General features: G+C 47.1%; 1 protein-coding gene across 2 annotated transcripts; it reads left to right on the top strand.

The window, feature by feature from the left end:
* The first annotated feature begins 1,179 nt into the window (after positions 1–1,179).
* pias2 (protein inhibitor of activated STAT, 2) lies at positions 1,180–20,585 on the top strand. 2 transcript variants are annotated; one of them, XM_079570182.1, is made up of 15 exons: positions 1,180–1,214; positions 4,149–4,164; positions 5,157–5,314; positions 5,385–5,472; positions 5,674–5,724; positions 6,488–6,578; positions 7,907–8,041; positions 11,565–11,670; positions 11,797–11,870; positions 14,260–14,420; positions 14,508–14,638; positions 18,946–19,111; positions 19,379–19,536; positions 19,829–19,866; positions 19,964–20,585. In XM_079570182.1, the coding sequence occupies exons 3-15, from the start codon at positions 5,203–5,205 to the stop codon at positions 20,189–20,191; spliced, it is 1,539 nt and encodes a 512-aa protein (XP_079426308.1). In that variant the 5' UTR covers positions 1,180–1,214; positions 4,149–4,164; positions 5,157–5,202; the 3' UTR covers positions 20,192–20,585. The 2 variants fall into 2 exon arrangements, with proteins under 2 accessions (XP_079426308.1, XP_079426309.1); XM_079570183.1 differs by lacking the exon at positions 4,149–4,164 and adding an exon at positions 4,521–4,536 and having other exon boundaries at positions 1,183–1,214.
* Positions 20,586–22,183: the final 1,598 nt, after the last annotated feature.

Below are 22,183 nucleotides of genomic sequence, written 5' to 3'. Positions count from 1 at the left end.
ATGGAGACGAGCTGGAGACGAGCTGGAGACGAGCTGGAGACGAGATGGAGACGAGCTGGAGACGAGCTGGAGACGAGCCGGAGACGAGCTGGAGACGAGCCGGAGACGAGCTGGAGACGAGCGGGAGACGAGCTGGAGACGAGCTGGAGACGAGCTGGAGACGAGCTGGAAACGTCCCCACTCCCGGTAAAGTTACGTCTTAGCAGAGCTGAGCCTCTCACAGCAAACACACGTTTGTACATTTAGGAGGTCATTTTCCAATGATGAAATATCTACCATAAATACATGTATAGTATTTAAATTTGATTTAAGTAAAATTCTACGTGGTGTGACTTTAAGTTTATCATTGTCCTCACTTTGCTTTATGTGGGGGTCTTTACATGGGTCTTTCACAGCACGTTTTCCACAGTAGTGGATTACGTAGTCGTAACAATAATCTGCATTAATTGATTAAAAACAATGGTTTTTGCCTTCAGACCTCAGGAGCAGGAGGGGCCGGCTGGTTCTTGGATGAGAGTGGCTGGAGCTCAGCAGGAGGCCTGGGGGAATGCAGTGAGTGAAGCGGCCGATGGCACAGACTGGAACCCAGGGCAGCTCTGGCTACAGTAGTAGCTTATTTTCCACCACCTAGTATGAAGTGAATGAATAATACGCAAAATTGTAAAGCAACTTTGAGTATCTGGAAAAGCCCGATGTAAGTCTATTATTAATATTATATTTATTAAAAAATATATATATATATATATATGTATATATATATATATTTTCAATGCATCATTATATGTTATGTTTTTTTGGCTGTGCACACATATGTAATCCATTTGATGTAGAACTATGTTTGCATCCGATTCCTTATATTCTTGTAGACACCTTTATTTGCACTAATGTGTTCTCTGTGTAATTGAACCCCTGCTATCTCTGCCTGTGTGCCGTGCGGCCTGTGTTTGACTTGGATAAAGCTCTCCATTATTTCTGTTGTAAACATGAAAAAATTATTATTATTTTTTTTTTTTAAGTTTTTTTTTTCAACCTAGTGAATAAAGATTTTATTTTTTTACGTACACGATTAGCCTTTAAGAAAAATCATGAGCCACAAAAGAATAAATAAAATAAAACATAAAAAAAAAAACAGCATAAAACCAGCACGTGACGCGTCCTCAGGTCACGCGGTCACTACCCCGGAACAACAAGATGGCGGTTTCTGAGCAGCTGCGGTGAGTCTGGACCAAAACACTCGCCTTTTGTCTCTGAATCCGGTTACGTTTCACCCGTGGCTTCACTCAGACTTCATGTTTTATTCTCTGCGCGTGCTCCGCTCGTGCCTCTGACAGAGAACGCTCTTTAACCCGCGAGTTTAGCGGTTTCTCTGCTCCCGAAGCTAAGCTAGGCTAAGTGTTTTTATGTCTGATAAAGCTGCAGGAGGGAAACACAAACAGCTTTATTCCTCCTGACGGGCTCGTGATGAAAACACAGCGTCATGAACATATGGAGGAACATGAATAAGAAGCTCTTTAATCTTTTCTGTCCTCGTGTCGGTGAAGCTGCAAAGTTATTTTTCTCTGTGGTGAAATAATCCTTTACACACAAATTATTACATTTTACTTTATTTTTATCACTAACTCATGACACAATAAGTGCAAATAATAATCACGCTTTACCCGCTTAACCCCCACCTGAACTGAGCACATTTAGGCTTTACCCAAATCTAAAACCTTCCTTTAAAGAAAAGCGTCACGAACATGCCAGTAAAGCAACAATAACATAACAGTTTGAAGGTCTTAGCTTTCAAATGAGGCGTCGCTCTGGCTGGACAGGGTAAGAGGTTAATAAGTTCAGTTTGACCCAAATCTAAAAAGTTTCTTGACTGGAGCTCACCAACAAAGATGTGACAAAAATTCAACAAAAAAGTGACAAAAATTCAACAAAAATGTGACAAAAATTCAACAAAAAAGTGACAAAAATGCAACAAAAATTCAACAAAAAAGTGACAAAAATTCTACAAAAAAGTGACAAAAATTCAATAAAAAAGTGACAAAAATTCAACAAAAAAGTGACAAAAATTCAACAAAAAAGTGACAAAAATTCAACAAAAAAGTGACAAAAATTCAATAAAAAAGTGACAAAAATTCAACAAAAAAGTGACAAAAATTCAATAAAAAAGTGACAAAAATTCAACAAAAAAGTGACAAAAATTCAACAAAAAAGTGACAAAAATTCAACAAAAAAGTGACAAAAATTCATCAAAAAAGTGACAAAAATTCAACAAAAAAGTGACAAAAATTCAACAAAGTGACAAAAATTCATCAAAAAAGTGACAAAAATTCAACAAAAAAGTGACAAAAATTCAACAAAAAAGTGACAAAAATTCAACAAAAAAGTGACAAAAATTCAACAAAAAAGTGACAAAAATTCAACAAAAAAGTGACAAAAATTCAACAAAAAAATGACAAAAATTCAACAAAAAAGTGACAAAAATCCAACAAAAAAATGACAAAAATTCAACAAAAAAGTGACAAAAATTCAACAAAAAAGTGACAAAAATTCATCAAAAAAGTGACAAAAATTCATCAAAAAAGTGACAAAAATTCAACAAAAAAGTGACAAAAATTCAACAAAAATGTGACAAAAATTCAACAAAAAAGTGACAAAAATTCAACAAAAAGTGACAAAAATTCAACTAAAAAGTGACAAAAAAGTGACAAAAATTCAACAAAAAGTGACAAAAATTCAACAAAAAAGTGACAAAAATTCAACAAAAAAGTGACAAAAATTCAACAAAAAAATGACAAAAATTCAACAAAAAAATGACAAAAATCCAACAAAAAAGTGACAAAAATCCAACAAAAAAATGACAAAAATTCAACAAAAAAGTGACAAAAATTCAACAAAAAAGTGACAAAAATTCAACAAAAAAGTGACAAAAATACCCAAATCTAAAACCTTCCTTTAAAAAAAGCATCAAGAACATGCCAGTAAAGCAACAATAACACAACAGTTTGTAGGTCTTAGCTTTCAAATGAGGCATCGCTCTGGCTGCACTTGGTTAAGACAGAGTAAGAGGTTAATAAGTTCGGTTTGACCCAAATCTAAAAAGTTTCTTGACTGGAGCTCACCAACAAAGATGTGACAAAAAAGTGACAAAAATTCAACAAAAAAATGACAAAAATTCAACAAAAAAATGACAAAAATCCAACAAAAAAGTGACAAAAATTCAACAAAAAAATGACAAAAATTCAACAAAAAAATGACAAAAATTCAACAAAAAATGACAAAAATTCAACAAAAATGTGACAAAAATTCAACAAAAAAATGACAAAATTCAACAAAAAAGTGACAAAAAGTGACAAAAATTCAACAAAAAAGTGACAAAAATTCAACAAAAAAGTGACAAAAATACCCAAATCTAAAACCTTCCTTTAAAAAAAAAAAGCGTCACGAACATGCCAGTAAAGCAACAATAACATAACAGTTTGTAGGTCTTAGCTTTCAAATGAGGCGTCGCTCTGTCTGTAAATGCAGTAAATTAGAATAACTGCCTTGTATAAAATGTCTCTCTCAAAATGGCTGTAGTGAATGTCTTGAAATAGGCCTCTGTCTCTTTAAGAGCCTCTGAGCCTTTAGACACGCCCCCTCCACACGCTGTCTGTGGCATCAGTGGGGAGGGGGTTCTGCTGAGGAGCAGTGGTTGGTTACTCGGCTGGTGACCAAAGCTCGGAGGCGTCTCCAGGAGGTGGGGGCGTTCCTAGGAGGACTCAGGCAAACCTATCCCTAAAATGGCCGCCATCAGAGTTTTTACAGATTACTCAGAAATACGTGAATGTGCCAAGGCAACACTTCAGCCATGTTTTTAATGAGGGAGTGACAGAATAACAGGATGGAAAGCTTGAAAAAGTCCATTTTGCATAAGTGTTAGTCTGTGGAGCAGCCTCTGTGTCTGTACTGACGGTCTCTGTCCTGTACAGACTCCAGTGTTAGTCTGTGGAGCAGCCTCTGTGTCAGTACTGACGGTCTCTGTCCTGTACAGACTCCAGTGTTAGTCTGTGGAGCAGCCTCTGTGTCTGTACTGACTGTCTCTGTCCTGTACAGACTCCAGTGTTAGTCTGTGGAGCAGCCTCTGTGTCTGTACTGACGGTCTCTGTCCTGTACAGACTCCAGTGTTAGTCTGTGGTGCAGCCTCTGTGTCAGTACTGACGGTCTCTGTCCTGTACAGACTCCAGTGTTAGTCTGTGGAGCAGCCTCTGTGTCTGTACTGACTGTCTCTGTCCTGTACAGACTCCAGTGTTAGTCTGTGGTGCAGCCTCTGTGTCTGTACTGACGGTCTCTGTCCTGCACAGACTCCAGTGTTAGTCTGTGGTGCAGCCTCTGTGTCAGTACTGACGGTCTCTGTCCTGTACAGACTCCAGTGTTAGTCTGTGGTGCAGCCTCTGTGTCTGTACTGACTGTCTCTGTCCTGTACAGACTCCAGTGTTAGTCTGTGGTGCAGCCTCTGTGTCTGTACTGACTGTCTCTGTCCTGTACAGACTCCAGTGTTAGTCTGTGGTGCAGCCTCTGTGTCTGTACTGACTGTCTCTGTCCTGTACAGACTCCAGTGTTAGTCTGTGGAGCAGCCTCTGTGTCAGTACTGACGGTCTCCTCTGTCCTGTACAGACTCCAGTGTTAGTCTGTGGAGCAGCCTCTGTGTCAGTACTGACGGTCTCCTCTGTCCTGTACAGACTCCAGTGTTAGTCTGTGGAGCAGCCTCTGTGTCAGTACTGACGGTCTCTGTCCTGTACAGACTCCAGTGTTAGTCTGTGGAGCAGCCTCTGTGTCAGTACTGACGGTCTCTGTCCTGTACAGACTCCAGTGTTAGTCTGTGGAGCAGCCTCTGTGTCTGTACTGACGGTCTCTGTCCTGTACAGACTCCAGTGTTAGTCTGTGGAGCAGCCTCTGTGTCAGTACTGACGGTCTCTGTCCTGTACAGACTCCAGTGTTAGTCTGTGGAGCAGCCTCTGTGTCAGTACTGACGGTCTCTGTCCTGTACAGACTCCAGTGTTAGTCTGTGGAGCCTCTGTGTCTGTACTGACGGTCTCTGTCCTGCACAGACTCCAGTGTTAGTCTGTGGTGCAGCCTCTGTGTCTGTACTGACGGTCTCTGTCCTGTACAGACTCCAGTGTTAGTCTGTGGAGCAGCCTCTGTGTCAGTACTGACGGTCTCCGGGTCAGGATGAACCTTCAGCCCCCGGCCCCTCTGCTGCCCCCGGTCCACCCTGATGTCCAGATGAAGCCCCTGCCCTTCTACGACGTGCTCGACGTCCTCATCAAGCCCTCCAGCCTGGGTAAGAGCTGCTACAGGATAGCGAGGTGTGGTCAGTCGCTCTGGTTTCAGCTCTTCTCTTGTGTCGACAGGAGCCAGCACCGCCCAGAGGTTCCAGCAGGAGAAGTACTTCATCTTTGCTCTGACCCCACAGCAGGTCCGGGAGGTCTGCATATCCAGGTGCCCAAACCTCAGACAGACGTGTCCTTCAGTCACAGACAGACTGACCCAAACCTCAGACAGACGTGTCCTTCAGTCACAGACAGACTGACCCAAACCTCAGACAGACCTGTCCTTCAGTCACAGACAGACTGACCCAAACCTCAGACAGACGTGTCCTTCAGTCACAGACAGACTTACAGACGTTCTCTGTGTTTGTAGGGACTTCTTACCAGGAGGCAGGAGGGACTACATGGTCCAGATCCAGCTGAGGTGAGACCAGAGGACAGGCTGTGGTCGTTTTGTTTTGTTGTTTGTTATTTACCCATATTAATATATTTGTCTCATCGAACCACAAAACAGATGAATAATGTGAATTTATTCCTTTTCCTTCCATTTAATTTTTCTTTTACATTTGTATCATTCGTTTGTGGTGAAACGACCAAGAAACTCCTTTAACGACAGAAAAACACTTTCCAAGTTTTTCTGAATTTTTAAAATATTTTTTCGAATTTTGCCCCAAATTTTTCCCTTTTTTCCCCAGAATTTTTAAAAGATTTTTTAGAATTTTGCCCCAAATTTTTCCCTTTTTTCTGAATTTTTAAAAGATTTTTCTGAATTTTGCCCCAAATTTTTCCCTTTTTTTTTCCTGATTTTTTACAATATTTTTTTTAAATTTTGCCCCAAATCTTTCCATTTTTTCCCCAAATTTTTCCCATTTTTTTTCTTCATTTTTAAAAGATTTTTCTGAATTTTGCCCCAAATTTTTCCATTTTCTTCACCCCAGAAAATGTCATATTTACCTCAATTTCTATTTTTTTTTTTTTTCAACTTTCAATGTTTTTATTTCTTTTAAATCCTGACGACCAACAGCATCAAAACTTGAATATATTTTTTTCTTTTCCGTTCCTGCTTTCAGTGCTTTCATCTTTTCAAAACCAGTAGAACCTAAACCTGTGATTCCAAACTGGTTTTGTTTAACGTGTTTAACCCGGTTATATTTCAGTCTCTCAGATGTTTCTTCTTCCTGTTGCAGGTTCTGTCTGTCAGAGACGAGCTGCCCTCAGGAGGACAATTACCCCAACAGTCTGTGCATCAAAGTCAACGGGAAGGTCTTTCCTCTTCCAGTGAGTGACCAGGAAACCTCTCCCTGACTCCATGAAGCCAGATGTTCCTTCTGTCTTTTCCTGATGTTTCGCTCCTCGTTGATAAACTCCCACAGGGCAGTCGGGAACCTGAGCCTCAAACCTAAACTCCAGATAAATGTCACGAAAACCCTGGATAAAGTTCTTAACCCCTTAACCCCCGCCTGAACCGAGAGCATTTTCTCCAGTTTGGCTTTACCCCAATCCAAAAGCTTCTGGAAAATAGCAACAAAACTGAGACGAAAACAATGATGGAAATGTGACAAAAAAGTGAGAAAACATTGACATATAGGTAATGAAAAATTGATGAAAAAGTGGCAAAAATGTCACAAAAAAGAAATTGACAAGAAATGACAAAAATGTGACAAAAAAATGACACAAATGTGATAAAAATTTGACAAAAAATTGACGAAAAATATGACAAAAAAGTTACAAAAATTTAGTTGAATACCCAAAAAAAAAATGCTGGGAAAAAAAATCTGACGTGAGGAAAAAGATCCTCTCGGTTAAGGCGGGAGTTAAAGGAATAGGCCACCGTTTTTCCATACTGAGATATGTTCTTACTTTTTTTTCCATCATTTTTTGGGGGAGTTTCAACTCGTTTTTGTAAATTTTTAGGACATTTTTTGTACATTTTTTGTCAGTTTTTGTCACATTTGTCACATTTGTCCTTTTTTTGTACATTTTTTATCACATTTTTGCCACTTTTTCATATTTTTTTCCTCAATTTTTTCACATTTTTTCATCTTTTGTAATTTTTTTGTCACATTTGTCCTTTTTTTGATCAAATTTTTATCAATTTCTTTGTAATTTTTTTGTAATTTTTTTGTAATTTTTTTGTCAATTTTTTGTCACATTTTCAGAATTTTTTCGTCATTTTTTCGTCACTTTTTCGTCACTTTTTTCACTTTCTGTCATTTTTTCATATTTTTTGTCAGTTTTTTGTCACATCATTGTTTTCGTCTCAGTTCTGTCGCTTTTTTCTCACCTTTTTCCCAGGAGCTTTTGGATTGGGGTAAAGCCAAACTGGAGAAAATGTGCTCGGTTCAGGTGGGAGTTAAGGGGTTAAACAAACTCCGTGTCAGGGCAGATTCTGACTTTGCTGAAAGGATCTGGTTTATCGAAAACGTTGAGTCAGGAAGCGCTCACCTGTCTCCGTTTATGGGACTGTGTTTATTTATCAGAGTTCCTCTTTACTCCTTTTCAAACTAAGGAAAAGAACTTTATCGAAGCTCTTTTAAAACGTGATTAAAGTGGGTGGAGTCTCTGCAGGATGATTTTGTTGAGGCGTGACGTCTGTGTCTGTGCAGGGCCACGCTCCGCCTCCGAAGAACGGCGTGGAGCAGAAGAGACCGGGCCGGCCCCTGAACATCACGTCTCTGGTCAGACTCTCCTCCGCGGTGCCCAACCAGATCTCCATCACGTGGGCGCCCGAGATCGGAAAGGTCAGGCCAACACTAACGCACACACACACACACACACACGCACGCTTTGGTACAAGTTTCATGAGTCAGAGGAGGGAACTGTTCCAAAACTGAGGACCGGCTGAAGGGGCTTTTCCTGGGGGAACTCTCTGGATACTCGAAGGAGCTGATCCAGTTGGTCTCCTGCTCAGATTTAGGGCCAAGCAATGCAGGATTTGAAAGTACAGTTACCGTAAATTCTCTAATACTGGCCTGTATTCCATTAGAGGCCGGGTCTCGGACAGAGGCCTGGTCTCCGACAGAGGCCGGGTCTCCGACAGAGGCCGGGTCTCTGACGGGGGCCGGGTCTCCGACAGAGGCCGGGTCTCCGACAGAGGCCGGGTCTCTGACAGAGGCCGGGTCTAACAGAGGCCGGGTCTCCGACAGAGGCCGGGTCTCCGACAGAGGCCGGGTCTCTCACAGGGGCCGGGTCTCTCACAGAGGCCGGGTCTAACAGAGGCCGGGTCTCTGACAGGGGCCGGGTCTCGGACAGAGGCCGGGTCTCGGACAGAGGCCGGGTCTCGGACAGGGGCCGGGTCTCTGACAGGGGCCGGGTCTCGGACAGAGGCCGGGTCTCGGACAGGGGCCGGGTCTCCGACAGAGGCCGGGTCTCCGACAGAGGCCGGGTCTCTGACAGAGGCCGGGTCTCTCACAGGGGCCGGGTCTCTCACAGAGGCCGGGTCTAACAGAGGCCGGGTCTCTGACAGGGGCCGGGTCTCCGACAGGGGCCGGGTCTCCGACAGGGGCCGGGTCTCCGACAGAGGCCGGGTCTCTGACAGAGGCCGGGTCTCGGACAGGGGCCGGGTCTCGGACAGGGGCCGGGTCTCCGACAGAGGCCGGGTCTCGGACAGGGGCCGGGTCTCGGACAGAGGCCGGGTCTCCGACAGAGGCCGGGTCTCGGACAGGGGCCGGGTCTCCGACAGAGGCCGGGTCTACCAGGGGCCGGGTCTACCAGGGGCCGGGTCTCGGACAGAGGCCGGGTCTCTGACAGGGGCCGGGTCTCCGACAGAGGCCGGGTCTCTGACAGAGGCCGGGTCTAACAGAGGCCGGGTCTCTGACAGGGGCCGGGTCTCGGACAGGGGCCGGGTCTCGGACAGGGGCCGGGTCTCCGACAGAGGCCGGGTCTCTGACAGAGGCCGGGTCTAACAGAGGCCGGGTCTCTGACAGAGGCCGGGTCTAACAGAGGCCGGGTCTCTGACAGGGGCCGGGTCTCCGACAGAGGCCGGGTCTCTGACAGAGGCCGGGTCTCTGACAGGGGCCGGGTCTCTGACAGGGGCCGGGTCTCGGACAGGGGCCGGGTCTCCGACAGAGGCCGGGTCTCTGACAGAGGCCGGGTCTAACAGAGGCCGGGTCTCCGACAGAGGCCGGGTCTAACAGAGGCCGGGTCTCCGACAGAGGCCGGGTCTCTCACAGGGGCCGGGTCTCGGACAGAGGCCGGGTCTCGGACAGAGGCCGGGTCTCTCACAGGGGCCGGGTCTCTCACAGGGGCCGGGTCTCCGACAGAGGCCGGGTCTAACAGAGGCCGGGTCTCTCACAGGGGCCGGGTCTCGGACAGAGGCCGGGTCTCTCACAGGGGCCGGGTCTCCGACAGAGGCCGGGTCTAACAGAGGCCGGGTCTCTCACAGGGGCCGGGTCTCCGACAGAGGCCGGGTCTAACAGAGGCCGGGTCTCTCACAGGGGCCGGGTCTCCGACAGAGGCCGGGTCTCCGACAGAGGCCGGGTCTAACAGAGGCCGGGTCTCTCACAGGGGCCGGGTCTCCGACAGAGGCCGGGTCTAACAGGGGCCGGGTCTCCGACAGGGGCCGGGTCTCTGACAGGGGCCGGGTCTGTGACAGAGGCCGGGTCTGTGACAGAGGCCGGGTCTCTCACAGAGGCCGGGTCTCCGACAGAGGCCGGGTCTCTCACAGGGGCCGGGTCTCCGACAGAGGCCGGGTCTCTGACAGGGGCCGGGTCTCGGACAGGGGCCGGGTCTCGGACAGGGGCCGGGTCTCTGACAGGGGCCGGGTCTCTGACAGAGGCCGGGTCTCCGACAGAGGCCGGGTTCGCGGCTGGCGGAGGCAAATTAAAGCCGGTCTCTAAAACAGGCCGGGGCTTTTATTAGAAACTATAGCAGTAGAAATATTCCCCATGTTAGGAGTTTGTCTCATACTGGTGTAAATGAAAACTCACGTGCAGGAAGTAACAAACTGAACCCGGGCCGAGGGGGACGCTGCGGAGGAGCTGATCCCAGCGTAACTTTGACACAGATTTAGACACTTTTCAAACCTCCTGTGACCATATTTGGAAACAGGGAAACAAATGTCGTGTGACCCTCCAGGGTTTTAATAAAGTCTCCATCGCGTCTTCAAAGCACGTCCAGCTGCTCCGTGTGCAGGTCAGTCCCACGCCTCAAAATAACTCCTCCCATCAGCGCGAGCGTCTCGTCTTCTCTCGGGTCAGTCTCATGATCGATCACAAACACAAACGCTCCGTCTAAACTCGCCTTTTACACGAGATAACAACAAATAATCCGGTCCGGTAAAAACGAAACAGAAACCTGCAGTGACACTGATGTCAAAGCTCCGCTAACAGCAACGAAACACTTCCTGTTGTCCCGACAAAATAAAAGGCGTCAATGTTCCAGCCGCTGGGAGAGGGTGTGAAATGTTAATTAATAAATGAACCTGATATTTTAGGTGCAAATGGACACAAATCTCATTTTTCTTCTTTTTCCTGGTCGTCCGTTTTGCTCAAATAGAAATAAAGGCCTGTCTCTAATTGTGGCCTGGTTCCAATAAAGACCTGGTCCGAGATGCCCTTGAGTAAATAAAGGCCCCGGACTCTATTAGAGCATTTACGCCGGTATTCAGCCGATGACACTACAGTGGTGATGATGGAAAGGCTTCATGTCCAGGACTTTCAGAGCTTACAGACAGATTGGTTTCAGCGTTGTCTTAGGCCCCGCCCACACGTCACAGGGTATCTCACAAAACGGATATTTTCCTACGATCTCTATTGATGTCATGATAAAATATTCAGATAGACCGTAAAAAAAAAGGTGAAACTCGGAAAATTACACTATCGTTAAGTGCATTCATTTCTGTAATTCAGCTTAAACTATGGAACTAATATGAGACTCATTACATTCTAAGTGACACATTATGTATGGCCTTTATTTGTTTTTGTTATAATTTTGATTACAAGATTTCATGTCTCGATATTCATGGCAGATATCTCACCCAACCTAAAGGTGAGAACCAAGATCCACTGAGATATTAACCAAAAACTAAGACAAAGAAATCTGCAGTTCACCAGTTACCGTGGTTACGCCATAGAATTTGCAGCTGCTCCACCTCAGTTTGAGCCTTGCGACTTATAAAGCGATTTTAAGCCTATAGTTTAAAAGCGTGTGGGGGAAAAGTATCAGCTTCATAGTCTGGTAATGACAGTATTAGTGATTTTTAACTCTTTTTTTTTTTCCCCTCCCTTTTAAATGGTTCATATCTCTCCTCCTGTGCCTCTGCAGACGTACTCCATGTCGGTTTACCTGGTGAGGCAGCTGACGTCTCCTCTGCTGCTCCAGAGACTGAGGATGAAGGGCATCCGGAACCCAGACCACTCCCGAGCGCTCAGTGAGTCACAGAGGTCCTGCAGAGTGCCACGTTTACATGCACGTCCCCACCCAACGCATCAGCAACACAACACAAGGAATAAAGCAGTTTCTGTAGTTCCTGTAACCGCATGTCCCTGTGTTTCAGTAAAGGAGAAGCTGACGGCAGACCCGGACAGCGAAGTGGCCACGACCAGCCTGCGAGTGTCTCTCATGTGTCCGGTAAACGTCCTCCTCACACACAGGGATCAGAAGCTCCACTGAAGCTCCACTGAGGCTCCACTGAAGCACCTCTGAGGCTCCACTGAAGCCTGGTTTCTGCTGGTTTCACACGTGATCACATTAGTTTCTCTGTGAGCTTGTCCCTGAATGTACAGACAGTTAAACCGGTTTCTCCAGAACCTGCTCAGCCTCAGGGCGTCAGGAGCTCAGAGGGTCGATGTGCACGTGTAGCTGAAAACATGACACCACAGTAGGATCAGGAAAATCGTTTAGTGTAACTAGGGCTGTGCAATTAATCGATTACAACAGTAAACGATTACAAAATTAGCATAATCGCAAAAAATCGATTATAATATTTTTGTATTTTTTTTTTATTTTTAAATTTTGGATTTTTGTCACTTTTTGCTGGATTTTTGTCATTTTTTTAATGGATTTTTGTCATTTTTTGCTGGATTTTTGTCTTTTTTTTTGCTGGATTTTTGTCACTTTTTGCTGGATTTTTGTCATTTTTTTTGCTGGATTTTTGTCTTTTTTTGCTGGATTTTTGTCTTTTTGCTGGATTTTTGTCATTTTTTTATGGATTTTTGTCATTTTTTTGATGGATTTTTTTTAAAGGCAACAAATAATCGTTTGAATAATCGTGATTTCAATTATGACAAAAATAATCGTGATTATTATTTTTTCAATAATCGAGCAGCCCTAAGTGTAACCTCATTAACGCAACGCACATGGTAAAGGAATAGGCCCCCGTTTTTCCACACTGAGATATGTTCTTACCTGAGCTGTGACGAGTTCTTTAGGACCTGTCTGATCTTCAGTCACGTAAACACAGCGCAGACGGCGTTAGCATTTAGCCTAGTTTGAAATCCGCGCAGTAATCTTCACTTTACTGTGTGGATGCCAAACTACTCCTGGTATTATTACGCCTTACAATATAGTCCCCCCTTTTATCCGCTTAGAAAATCCACATTGTTTAATTGTGTGTAATTATACTTTGTAGTGGAACACTTCACGTAACCATATTTAAATCGGGAAAACGTGGAAGAGCTTGGTAGCTTCTATCTTGACCTGTTTTGGAGCTATAGAGGAGAGAGGGAGAGGCTAAATGCTAACGCCGTCTGCGCTGTGTTTACGTGACTGAAGATCAGACAGGTCCTAAAGAACTCGTCACAGCTCAGGTAAGAACATATCTCAGTGTGGAAAAACGCTGGCCTGTTCCTTTAAGTAATTCTACAAAATGTTACAACAAGATTGAAGTGTTGAGTGCTATGAGGGTTTATGTTGCCCCCTCGGAATGACCAGGGAGAATCGGATGTCTTTTCCCAAGTTTATTTTAAGCTCAAAACATGACAAAGAAAGTAAACATAGGTCCTCTGTGAACAAACAATAAAGTAGGTTTTAGCATGCAAGATTTATCGATATCGAATCAGAATCGAGGTTTTCACCACTGCAATAATCCAAACTCGAGGCTTTTTGTTTTCTTCTGTCTCTGAGTGATGGATGTCGGCGATCAGAGAAGTGGAGCCTAAAGTTTCCCTAAAGCAGATTCTAAAGTCAGGACTTGTTTCAGTCACGTGTCCATCCCCCGGAGGTACTCGCTGAATGTCGGGGAAAGTCCTCCAGAAGCAGTGTTAATTTTAACATATTTAACATATTTTATTTTAGTTTTAGTCTTTTGACTAAAATTAAATTACATTTTAGTGAAGATTTTGTCAAAAAAAACTTTTCAATTTAGTCTAGTTTTAGTCGACTAAAATTAAGACTAATTTAGTCGACTTATATTTATAATATTCATTCTAATCATATTTAATGTTGTTCCTCTGCTTCATGGAGCTGCTCCACATGAATAAAGCTCAGAATTTACATGATCTGAGGCTCTTTCAGACGCTCAATACAAGTTTGGATGATTTTAGTCTCTCCTTTTCATTTTTATTTAGTCTGATTTTAGTCGACTAAAATATCTGGACATTTTAGTCACAGTTTTAGTCTCATGAAAAACTTTTAATTTAGTTTTAGACCAATTTTAGTCGTCAAAAATAACACTTAGACTAAAATTAAGACTAAATATTTTAGTCGACGAAATTAACACTGTCCAGGAGAGTGCGCTGTCCACGTGAAGCCAGATATTTTTGAAAGTAGAATATTGTGTATTATTGTCTGACAGTCTAAAAGTAACATGACTTCATTCATTCATCATTTCAGCAGTTTTAAATATAATATATAACATGATTCATATTGGTTCATTCATTAACGGACACCGTCATGGAGAATCCACAATGTAAATGGTTTGGAAATAAAAAGGATAAGTGTTTCCAAACCTTTGCCGGCATATGCAGGTCTTGTATTTTCTCCGGTGTCGGACTAAGCGTTTGTGGTGGTGTGGTTGCAGCTGGGTAAGATGCGTCTGAAGGTGCCGTGCCGCGCCGTCACCTGCTCTCACCTGCAGTGCTTCGACGCCGCGCTGTACCTGCAGATGAACGAGAAGAAGCCGTCCTGGATCTGCCCCGTGTGCGACAAGAAGGCCACCTACGAAAGCCTCATCATCGACGGGTACTAACACGCAGCACCACAGGCGTTCTCTCGTAGGACTATCCTCTCCAGACGATCTTAACGACGTGTGGCTTTGTCTTTCCACAGTCTGTTCCTGGAGATCCTCAACGACTGCAACGACGTGGACGAGATCAAGTTCCAGGAGGACGGCACGTGGTGTCCCATGAGACCCAAGAAGGAGGCCCACAAACTGCAGGCTCCTGTGCCCAAAGTGGAGGGTGAGTCTGGAGGTGTCACTCAAAGGACTCCGGAGTCTGAAGGTGTCACTCAAAGAACTCCAGAGTCTGAAGGTGTCACTCAAAGGACTCCAGAGTCTGAAGGTGTCGCTCAAAAGACTCCAGAGTCTGAAGGTGTCGCTCAAAGGACTCCAGAGTCTGAAGGTGTCACTCAAAGAACTCCATAGTCTGAAGGTGTCACTCAAAGGACTCCGGAGTCTGAAGGTGTCGCTCAAAGGACTCCAGAGTCTGAAGGTGTCACTCAAAGAACTCCGGAGTCTGAAGGTGTCACTCAAAGGACTCCGGAGTCTGAAGGTGTCACTCAAAGGACTCCAGAGTCTGAAGGTGTCACTCAAAGGACTCCGGACTCTGAAGGTGTCGCCTAAAGAACTCCAGAGTCTGAAGGTGTGTCACTCAAAGAACTCCGGAGTCTGAAGGTGTCACTCAAAGGACTCCAGAGTCTGAAGGTGTCACTCAAAGGACTCCGGAGTCTGAAGGTGTGTCGCCTAAAGAGCTCCAGAGTCTGAAGGTGTCACTCAAAGGACTCCGGAGTCTGAAGGTGTCACTCAAAGGACTCCAGAGTCTGAAGGTGTCACTCAAAGGACTCCAGAGTCTGAAGGTGTCACTCAAAGGACTCCGGAGTCTGAAGGTGTCGCTCAAAGGACTCCGGAGTCTGAAGGTGTCACTCAAAGGACTCCAGAGTCTGAAGGTGTCACTCAAAGGACTCCAGAGTCTGAAGGTGTCACTCAAAGGACTCCGGAGTCTGAAGGTGTCACTCAAAGGACTCCAGAGTCTGAAGGTGTGTCACTCAAAGGACTCCGGAGTCTGAAGGTGTCACTCAAAGGACTCCGGAGTCTGAAGGTGTCACTCAAAGGACTCCGGAGTCTGAAGGTGTCACTCAAAGAACTCCAGAGTCTGAAGGTGTCGCTCAAAGGACTCCGGAGTCTGAAGGTGTCACTCAAAGGACTCCGGAGTCTGAAGGTGTCACTCAAAGGACTCCAGAGTCTGAAGGTGTGTCACTCAAAGGACTCCGGAGTCTGAAGGTGTCACTCAAAGGACTCCGGAGTCTGAAGGTGTCACTCAAAGGACTCCGGAGTCTGAAGGTGTCACTCAAAGGACTCCGGAGTCTGAAGGTGTCACTCAAAGGACTCCAGAGTCTGAAGGTGTCACTCAAAGGACTCCAGAGTCTGAAGGTGTCACTCAAAGAGCTCCGGAGTCTGAAGGTGTCGCCTAAAGAACTCCAGAGTCTGAAGGTGTCGCCTTAAGAACTCCGGAGTCTGAAGGTGTCACTCAAAGGACTCCAGAGTCTGAAGGTGTGTCACCTAAAGGACTCCAGAGTCTGAAGGTGTCACTCAAAGAGCTCCGGAGTCTGAAGGTGTCGCCTAAAGAACTCCGGAGTCTGAAGGTGTCACTCAAAGGACTCCAGAGTCTGAAGGTGTCACTCAAAGGACTCCAGAGTCTGAAGGTGTCACTCAAAGAACTCCGGAGTCTGAAGGTGTCACTCAAAGAACTCCGGAGTCTGAAGGTGTCACTCAAAGGACTCCAGAGTCTGAAGGTGTCGCCTAAAGGACTCCAGAGTCTGAAGGTGTCACTCAAAGAACTCCAGAGTCTGAAGGTGTCACTCAAAGAACTCCGGAGTCTGAAGGTGTCACTCAAAGGACTCCAGAGTCTGAAGGTGTGTCGCCTAAAGGACTCCAGAGTCTGAAGGTGTCACTCAAAGGACTCCGGAGTCTGAAGGTGTCACTCAAAGGACTCCAGAGTCTGAAGGTGTCACTCAAAGGACTCCGGAGTCTGAAGGTGTCGCTCAAAGGACTCCAGAGTCTGAAGGTGTCACTCAAAGGACTCCAGAGTCTGTAGGTGTGTCACTCAAAGAACTCCGGAGTCTGAAGGTGTCACTCAAAGGACTCCAGAGTCTGAAGGTGTCACTCAAAGGACTCCGGAGTCTGAAGGTGTCGCTCAAAGGACTCCGGAGTCTGAAGGTGTCACTCAAAGGACTCCAGAGTCTGAGGGTGTCGCTCAAAGGACTCCAGAGTCTGAGGGTGTCGCTCAAAAGACTCCGGAGTCTGAAGGTGTCGCTCAAAGGACTCCAGAGTCTGAAGGTGTCACTCAAAGGACTCCGGAGTCTGAAGGTGTCGCTCAAAGGACTCCAGAGTCTGAGGGTGTCGCTCAAAGGACTCCAGAGTCTGAGGGTGTCGCTCAAAAGACTCCAGAGTCTGAAGTTGTCACTCAAAGGACTCCCGAGTCTGAAGGTGTCGCCTAAAGAACTCCGGAGTCTGAAGGTGTCACTCAAAGGACTCCAGAGTCTGATGGTGTCACTCAAAGGACTCCAGAGTCTGAAGGTGTCACTGAAAGGACTCCAGAGTCTGAAGGTGTCGCTCAAAGGACTCCGGAGTCTGAAGGTGTCACTCAAAGGACTCCGGAGTCTGAAGGTGTCACTCAAAGGACTCCGGAGTCTGAAGGTGTCACTCAAAGGACTCCGGAGTCTGAAGGTGTCACTCAAAGGACTCCAGAGTCTGAAGGTGTCACTCAAAGGACTCCAGAGTCTGAAGGTGTCACTCAAAGAGCTCCGGAGTCTGAAGGTGTCGCCTAAAGAACTCCAGAGTCTGAAGGTGTCGCCTTAAGAACTCCGGAGTCTGAAGGTGTCACTCAAAGGACTCCAGAGTCTGAAGGTGTGTCACCTAAAGGACTCCAGAGTCTGAAGGTGTCACTCAAAGAGCTCCGGAGTCTGAAGGTGTCGCCTAAAGAACTCCGGAGTCTGAAGGTGTCACTCAAAGGACTCCAGAGTCTGAAGGTGTCACTCAAAGGACTCCAGAGTCTGAAGGTGTCACTCAAAGAACTCCGGAGTCTGAAGGTGTCACTCAAAGGACTCCGGAGTCTGAAGGTGTCACTCAAAGGACTCCAGAGTCTGAAGGTGTCGCCTAAAGGACTCCAGAGTCTGAAGGTGTCACTCAAAGAACTCCAGAGTCTGAAGGTGTCACTCAAAGAACTCCGGAGTCTGAAGGTGTCACTCAAAGGACTCCAGAGTCTGAAGGTGTGTCGCCTAAAGGACTCCAGAGTCTGAAGGTGTCACTCAAAGGACTCCGGAGTCTGAAGGTGTCACTCAAAGGACTCCAGAGTCTGAAGGTGTCACTCAAAGGACTCCGGAGTCTGAAGGTGTCGCTCAAAGGACTCCAGAGTCTGAAGGTGTCACTCAAAGGACTCCAGAGTCTGTAGGTGTGTCACTCAAAGAACTCCGGAGTCTGAAGGTGTCACTCAAAGGACTCCAGAGTCTGAAGGTGTCACTCAAAGGACTCCGGAGTCTGAAGGTGTCGCTCAAAGGACTCCGGAGTCTGAAGGTGTCACTCAAAGGACTCCAGAGTCTGAGGGTGTCGCTCAAAGGACTCCAGAGTCTGAGGGTGTCGCTCAAAAGACTCCGGAGTCTGAAGGTGTCGCTCAAAGGACTCCAGAGTCTGAAGGTGTCACTCAAAGGACTCCGGAGTCTGAAGGTGTCGCTCAAAGGACTCCAGAGTCTGAGGGTGTCGCTCAAAGGACTCCAGAGTCTGAGGGTGTCGCTCAAAAGACTCCAGAGTCTGAAGTTGTCACTCAAAGGACTCCCGAGTCTGAAGGTGTCGCCTAAAGAACTCCGGAGTCTGAAGGTGTCACTCAAAGGACTCCAGAGTCTGATGGTGTCACTCAAAGGACTCCAGAGTCTGAAGGTGTCACTGAAAGGACTCCAGAGTCTGAAGGTGTCGCTCAAAGGACTCCGGAGTCTGAAGGTGTCGCTCAAAGGACTCCAGAGTCTGAAGGTGTCGCTCAAAGAACTCCGGAGTCTGAAGGTGTCACCCAAAGGACTCCAGAGTCTGAAGGTGTCACTCAAAGGACTCCAGAGTCTGAAGGTGTCACTCAAAGAACTCCAGAGTCTGAAGGTGTCACTCAAAGGACTCCAGAGTCTGAAGGTGTCACTCAAAGAACTCCAGAGTCTGAAGGTGTCGCTCAAAGAACTCCGGAGTCTGAAGGTGTCACCCAAAGGACTCCAGAGTCTGAAGGTGTCACTCAAAGGACTCCAGAGTCTGAAGGTGTCGCTCAAAGGACTCCAGAGTCTGATGGTGTCACTCAAAGAACTCCTGGTGGTATAAATAAAGTTATCTCGCCCTCGTCCTCAGTTCTGTGCTCGGTTCTCTTTGGAATGTTCTCATCCGGAGTAGAGATATTGTTACATGTTGTACTTGTACTGCATAATTCTACATCAGTATTCAAAATGGCGGCCGGAACTGTAGGCTAACGCACTGTGCTGATCAGACTGAGGTTGAGCTCTTGTCCTGCTGTTCCAGCCTCTGCCCCGGTGCGTCACGCCGCCCCCTCCGACAGCGGCGTGAAGAAGGCCGACGTGATCGACCTGACCGTGGACAGCTCTGACGAAGAGGACAGCGACCCCCCCCTGAAGAAACGCTGCATCTACATGACCAAGAGCCAGGAGCCAGAGCTGCACCCAAAGAGGTACTCCGGGTTTGAGGTCCCTGCTGTTTCCACTGCTGCTGGATATTAGACCTGATGGAAGCATGTAGGGCACACAAGGCATCTCAATGTACAGATAGAACAGCAGGGGCCCCAGAATCGACCCCTGGGGAACCCCACAGGTCAATGCCATGATTGAGATTGACGTTCTCTTTTCCTGGAGTGACCTGGTGGTATGAATAAAGTTGCCTTGACCTCGTGCTCGATTCTCTTTCGAGTGTTCTGACCCGGGTGCCTCTCTGACCGCAGTGTCCTGGCGTACCAGCCCCCGTCGGTGCGGATGGCGCCGGTGCAGGTGGCGTCCCTGGACCCGTACCAGCTGAGCTCCACGCTGAGCTCCACCCTGGCCGACTACGCTGTGCCCTTCCACCCGTCCACGCTGGCCTCCATCCCCACAGACATGCAGAGTGAGTGCCCTCCACTGTCTGCTCCTGTCACTGCTCCTGTCACTGACCCTCTGACCCTCACTGCTCCTGTCACTGACCCTCTCTGCTCCTGTCACTGACCCTCACTGCCTCTCTGACCCTCTCTGCTCCTGTCACTGACCCTCTCTGCTCCTGTCACTGACCCTCTCTGCTCCTGTCACTGACCCTCACTGCCTCTCTGACCCTCTCTGCTCCTGTCACTGACCCTCACTGCTCCTGTCACTGACCCTCTCTGCTCCTGTCACTGACCCTCTCTGACTCTCTCTGCTTTTAGGCCTGGACCTGTTCACGCTCATCCAGGCCGACTCTCAGGTAGGTTGTGCACCACATGCTCCATCAGGCTGGCGTGTCCTGTAGGGGGCGCCGGAGTGCAGCACCAGAACGACCCTAACATGAACTGTCTCCGCAGCATTACAGACCCCCCATGTTCCTGGACAACCTGAGCAGCAGCCTGCAGAGCGCCGTGGCCAGCACCAGCGGGCCCCTGGCCTCCGGCGGGCCCCTGGCCTCCAGCAGCCGGTACGAGAGCAGCGCCCGAGTGTCGGGGGCCGTGCACGACTCCCGGGTCACAGACGGGGGCGGGACCTCAGGGGGGCCCTCAGAGAGCAGCCTCTCAGACATCATCTCCTTGGACTGACGTCCCACATGGACCCGGGGCGGGCGATACAATACTGTGCCAGACTGAACCAGGCTGAACCAGGCTGAACCAGACTGAACCAGGCTGTGCCAGGCTGAACCAGACTGTACCAGGCTGTACCAGGCTGTACCAGGCTGAACCAGGCTGTACCAGGCTGTACCAGGCTGTACCAGGCTGTGCCAGGCTGTACCAGGCTGTGCCAGGCTGTACCAGGCTGTGCCAGGCTGTACCAGGCTGTGCCAGGCTGTACCAGGCTGTGCCAGGCTGTACCAGGCTGTGCCAGGCTGTACCAGGCTGTACCAGACTGTACCAGGCTGAGCCAGGCTGTGCCAGGCTGTACCAGGCTGTACCAGACTGTACCAGGCTGAACCAGGCTGAACCAGGCTGTACCAGGCTGAGCCAGGCTGTGTAAAAAAAGTCAATTTCATGGTTAATTTCTGAGCTTCTCCAGGTTTTTCTGAACGAGACATTAGAGCATTAATACAGAAACGCTTGAATCACAAAGTCAACATTAGCCGAGTGTTGCTCCACTGTTATAACTGCAATAATGATGCTCTACGTGAGCTCTGCGTGAGCTCTACGTGAGCTCTACGTCAGCTCTACGTGAGCTCTACGTGAGCTTGAGCTCTACGTCACCTCCACATCAGCTCCACAGTGTGTCCTCCGTATCGCCCGCCCCCGCACGGACCCGACGCCACAGACGTCACTGTACAGGCCACGCCTACCTCTGAAACCACACAGACCAGGTCTGACCGGACCTGACGGGGTCTGACCGGACCTGACGGGGTCTGACCGGACCTGACGGGGTCTGACCGGACCTGACCGGGTCTGACCGGACCTGACCGGGTCTGACCGGACCTGACCGGATCAGCCCGTCTCCCTGAAGGGCCCCATCACTCCTGTTTTAACACCGGCCCTTCATGAACTCCCGTGTTCAGGATCCTCTCTGAGAAGGTGATCCACGTCTGAACTCATGTCGAGCTCGTTTTGACTGGTTTTATTTACTTTGATCCTTTAACTTGTTTCTCTACGTTTCTCGAAGTGTCTTCCAAAGGGACGTGCGCAGCTCCATTTCCCTCCTTTCCTTTCCAGCTCTGACTATACCCATCTGCTCCGATTGCTGCTTTTATATCGTTCTCTATGGGGACAATGATTCAGTTCAGAACAGGAGTTTTAACCACGACAAATTATGTAAAAACAAACAAGTCAAATAATGTGAATCAGAGACGCACCGATCGACAGAACCCGACACTCCTGAGCGACAAAGTATAGAATAACTGAGCAAACATTTTATATTTCTAAGTTCAGATCAGACTTTATGTGAGTTACCTGAGGATATTTAGTCTTAAAGTCCAGAGTCGTCCTAATATCCTTGTTAAACAGGACATGATGGACAAAAGTAAACTCTAGGGCGGCTCGATTATCGGAAAAATGATAATCACGATTATTTTAGTCATAATTGAAATCACGATTATTCAAACGATTATTTGTTGCCTTTAAAAAAAAGTCTTTTATTTATATATTAATTAATAAAAACTGTGCTGAATATTTTCTGTTTCTGAACCGTCATAAAAGTACAAATGATTTCAAGTTTGCCTCGATTAAGGAGAGTTCTCTGTTTCACACCTGCCCCCTCCTGGTCAGCCCTCACACCTGCCCCCTGCTGGTCAGCGCCCTGAAATAATGCAAAAAAATAAATAATAATAATAATAAGCGTCTTTTCTTGCCCAATTATGCTTGTAATCGTTTAGTGTAATAATCAAAATTGTAATTGAGTTTTGATTAATTGCACAGCCCTACTATACACTTATTGATTTCTAAATGGATTCACTTGTTAAAGTCTCTTGGTTAATATCGGATATCGGCAGATGCTCAAACCCCCAGTATCGGTATCGGAAACATGAAAGCTGGATCGGTGCGTCTCTAAACCTGAGTCAAAACAGCCGTAAAAACTGTTCTTGAAGTCATTCAGGAAAGATTTAAGTTTAGGCT

The sequence above is a fragment of the Gobius niger genome (genome assembly GCF_951799975.1).
Source record: "Gobius niger genome assembly, chromosome: 1".
Taxonomy (NCBI): domain Eukaryota; kingdom Metazoa; phylum Chordata; class Actinopteri; order Gobiiformes; family Gobiidae; genus Gobius; species Gobius niger.
This window is presented reverse-complemented; position numbering and strand designations above follow the sequence as displayed.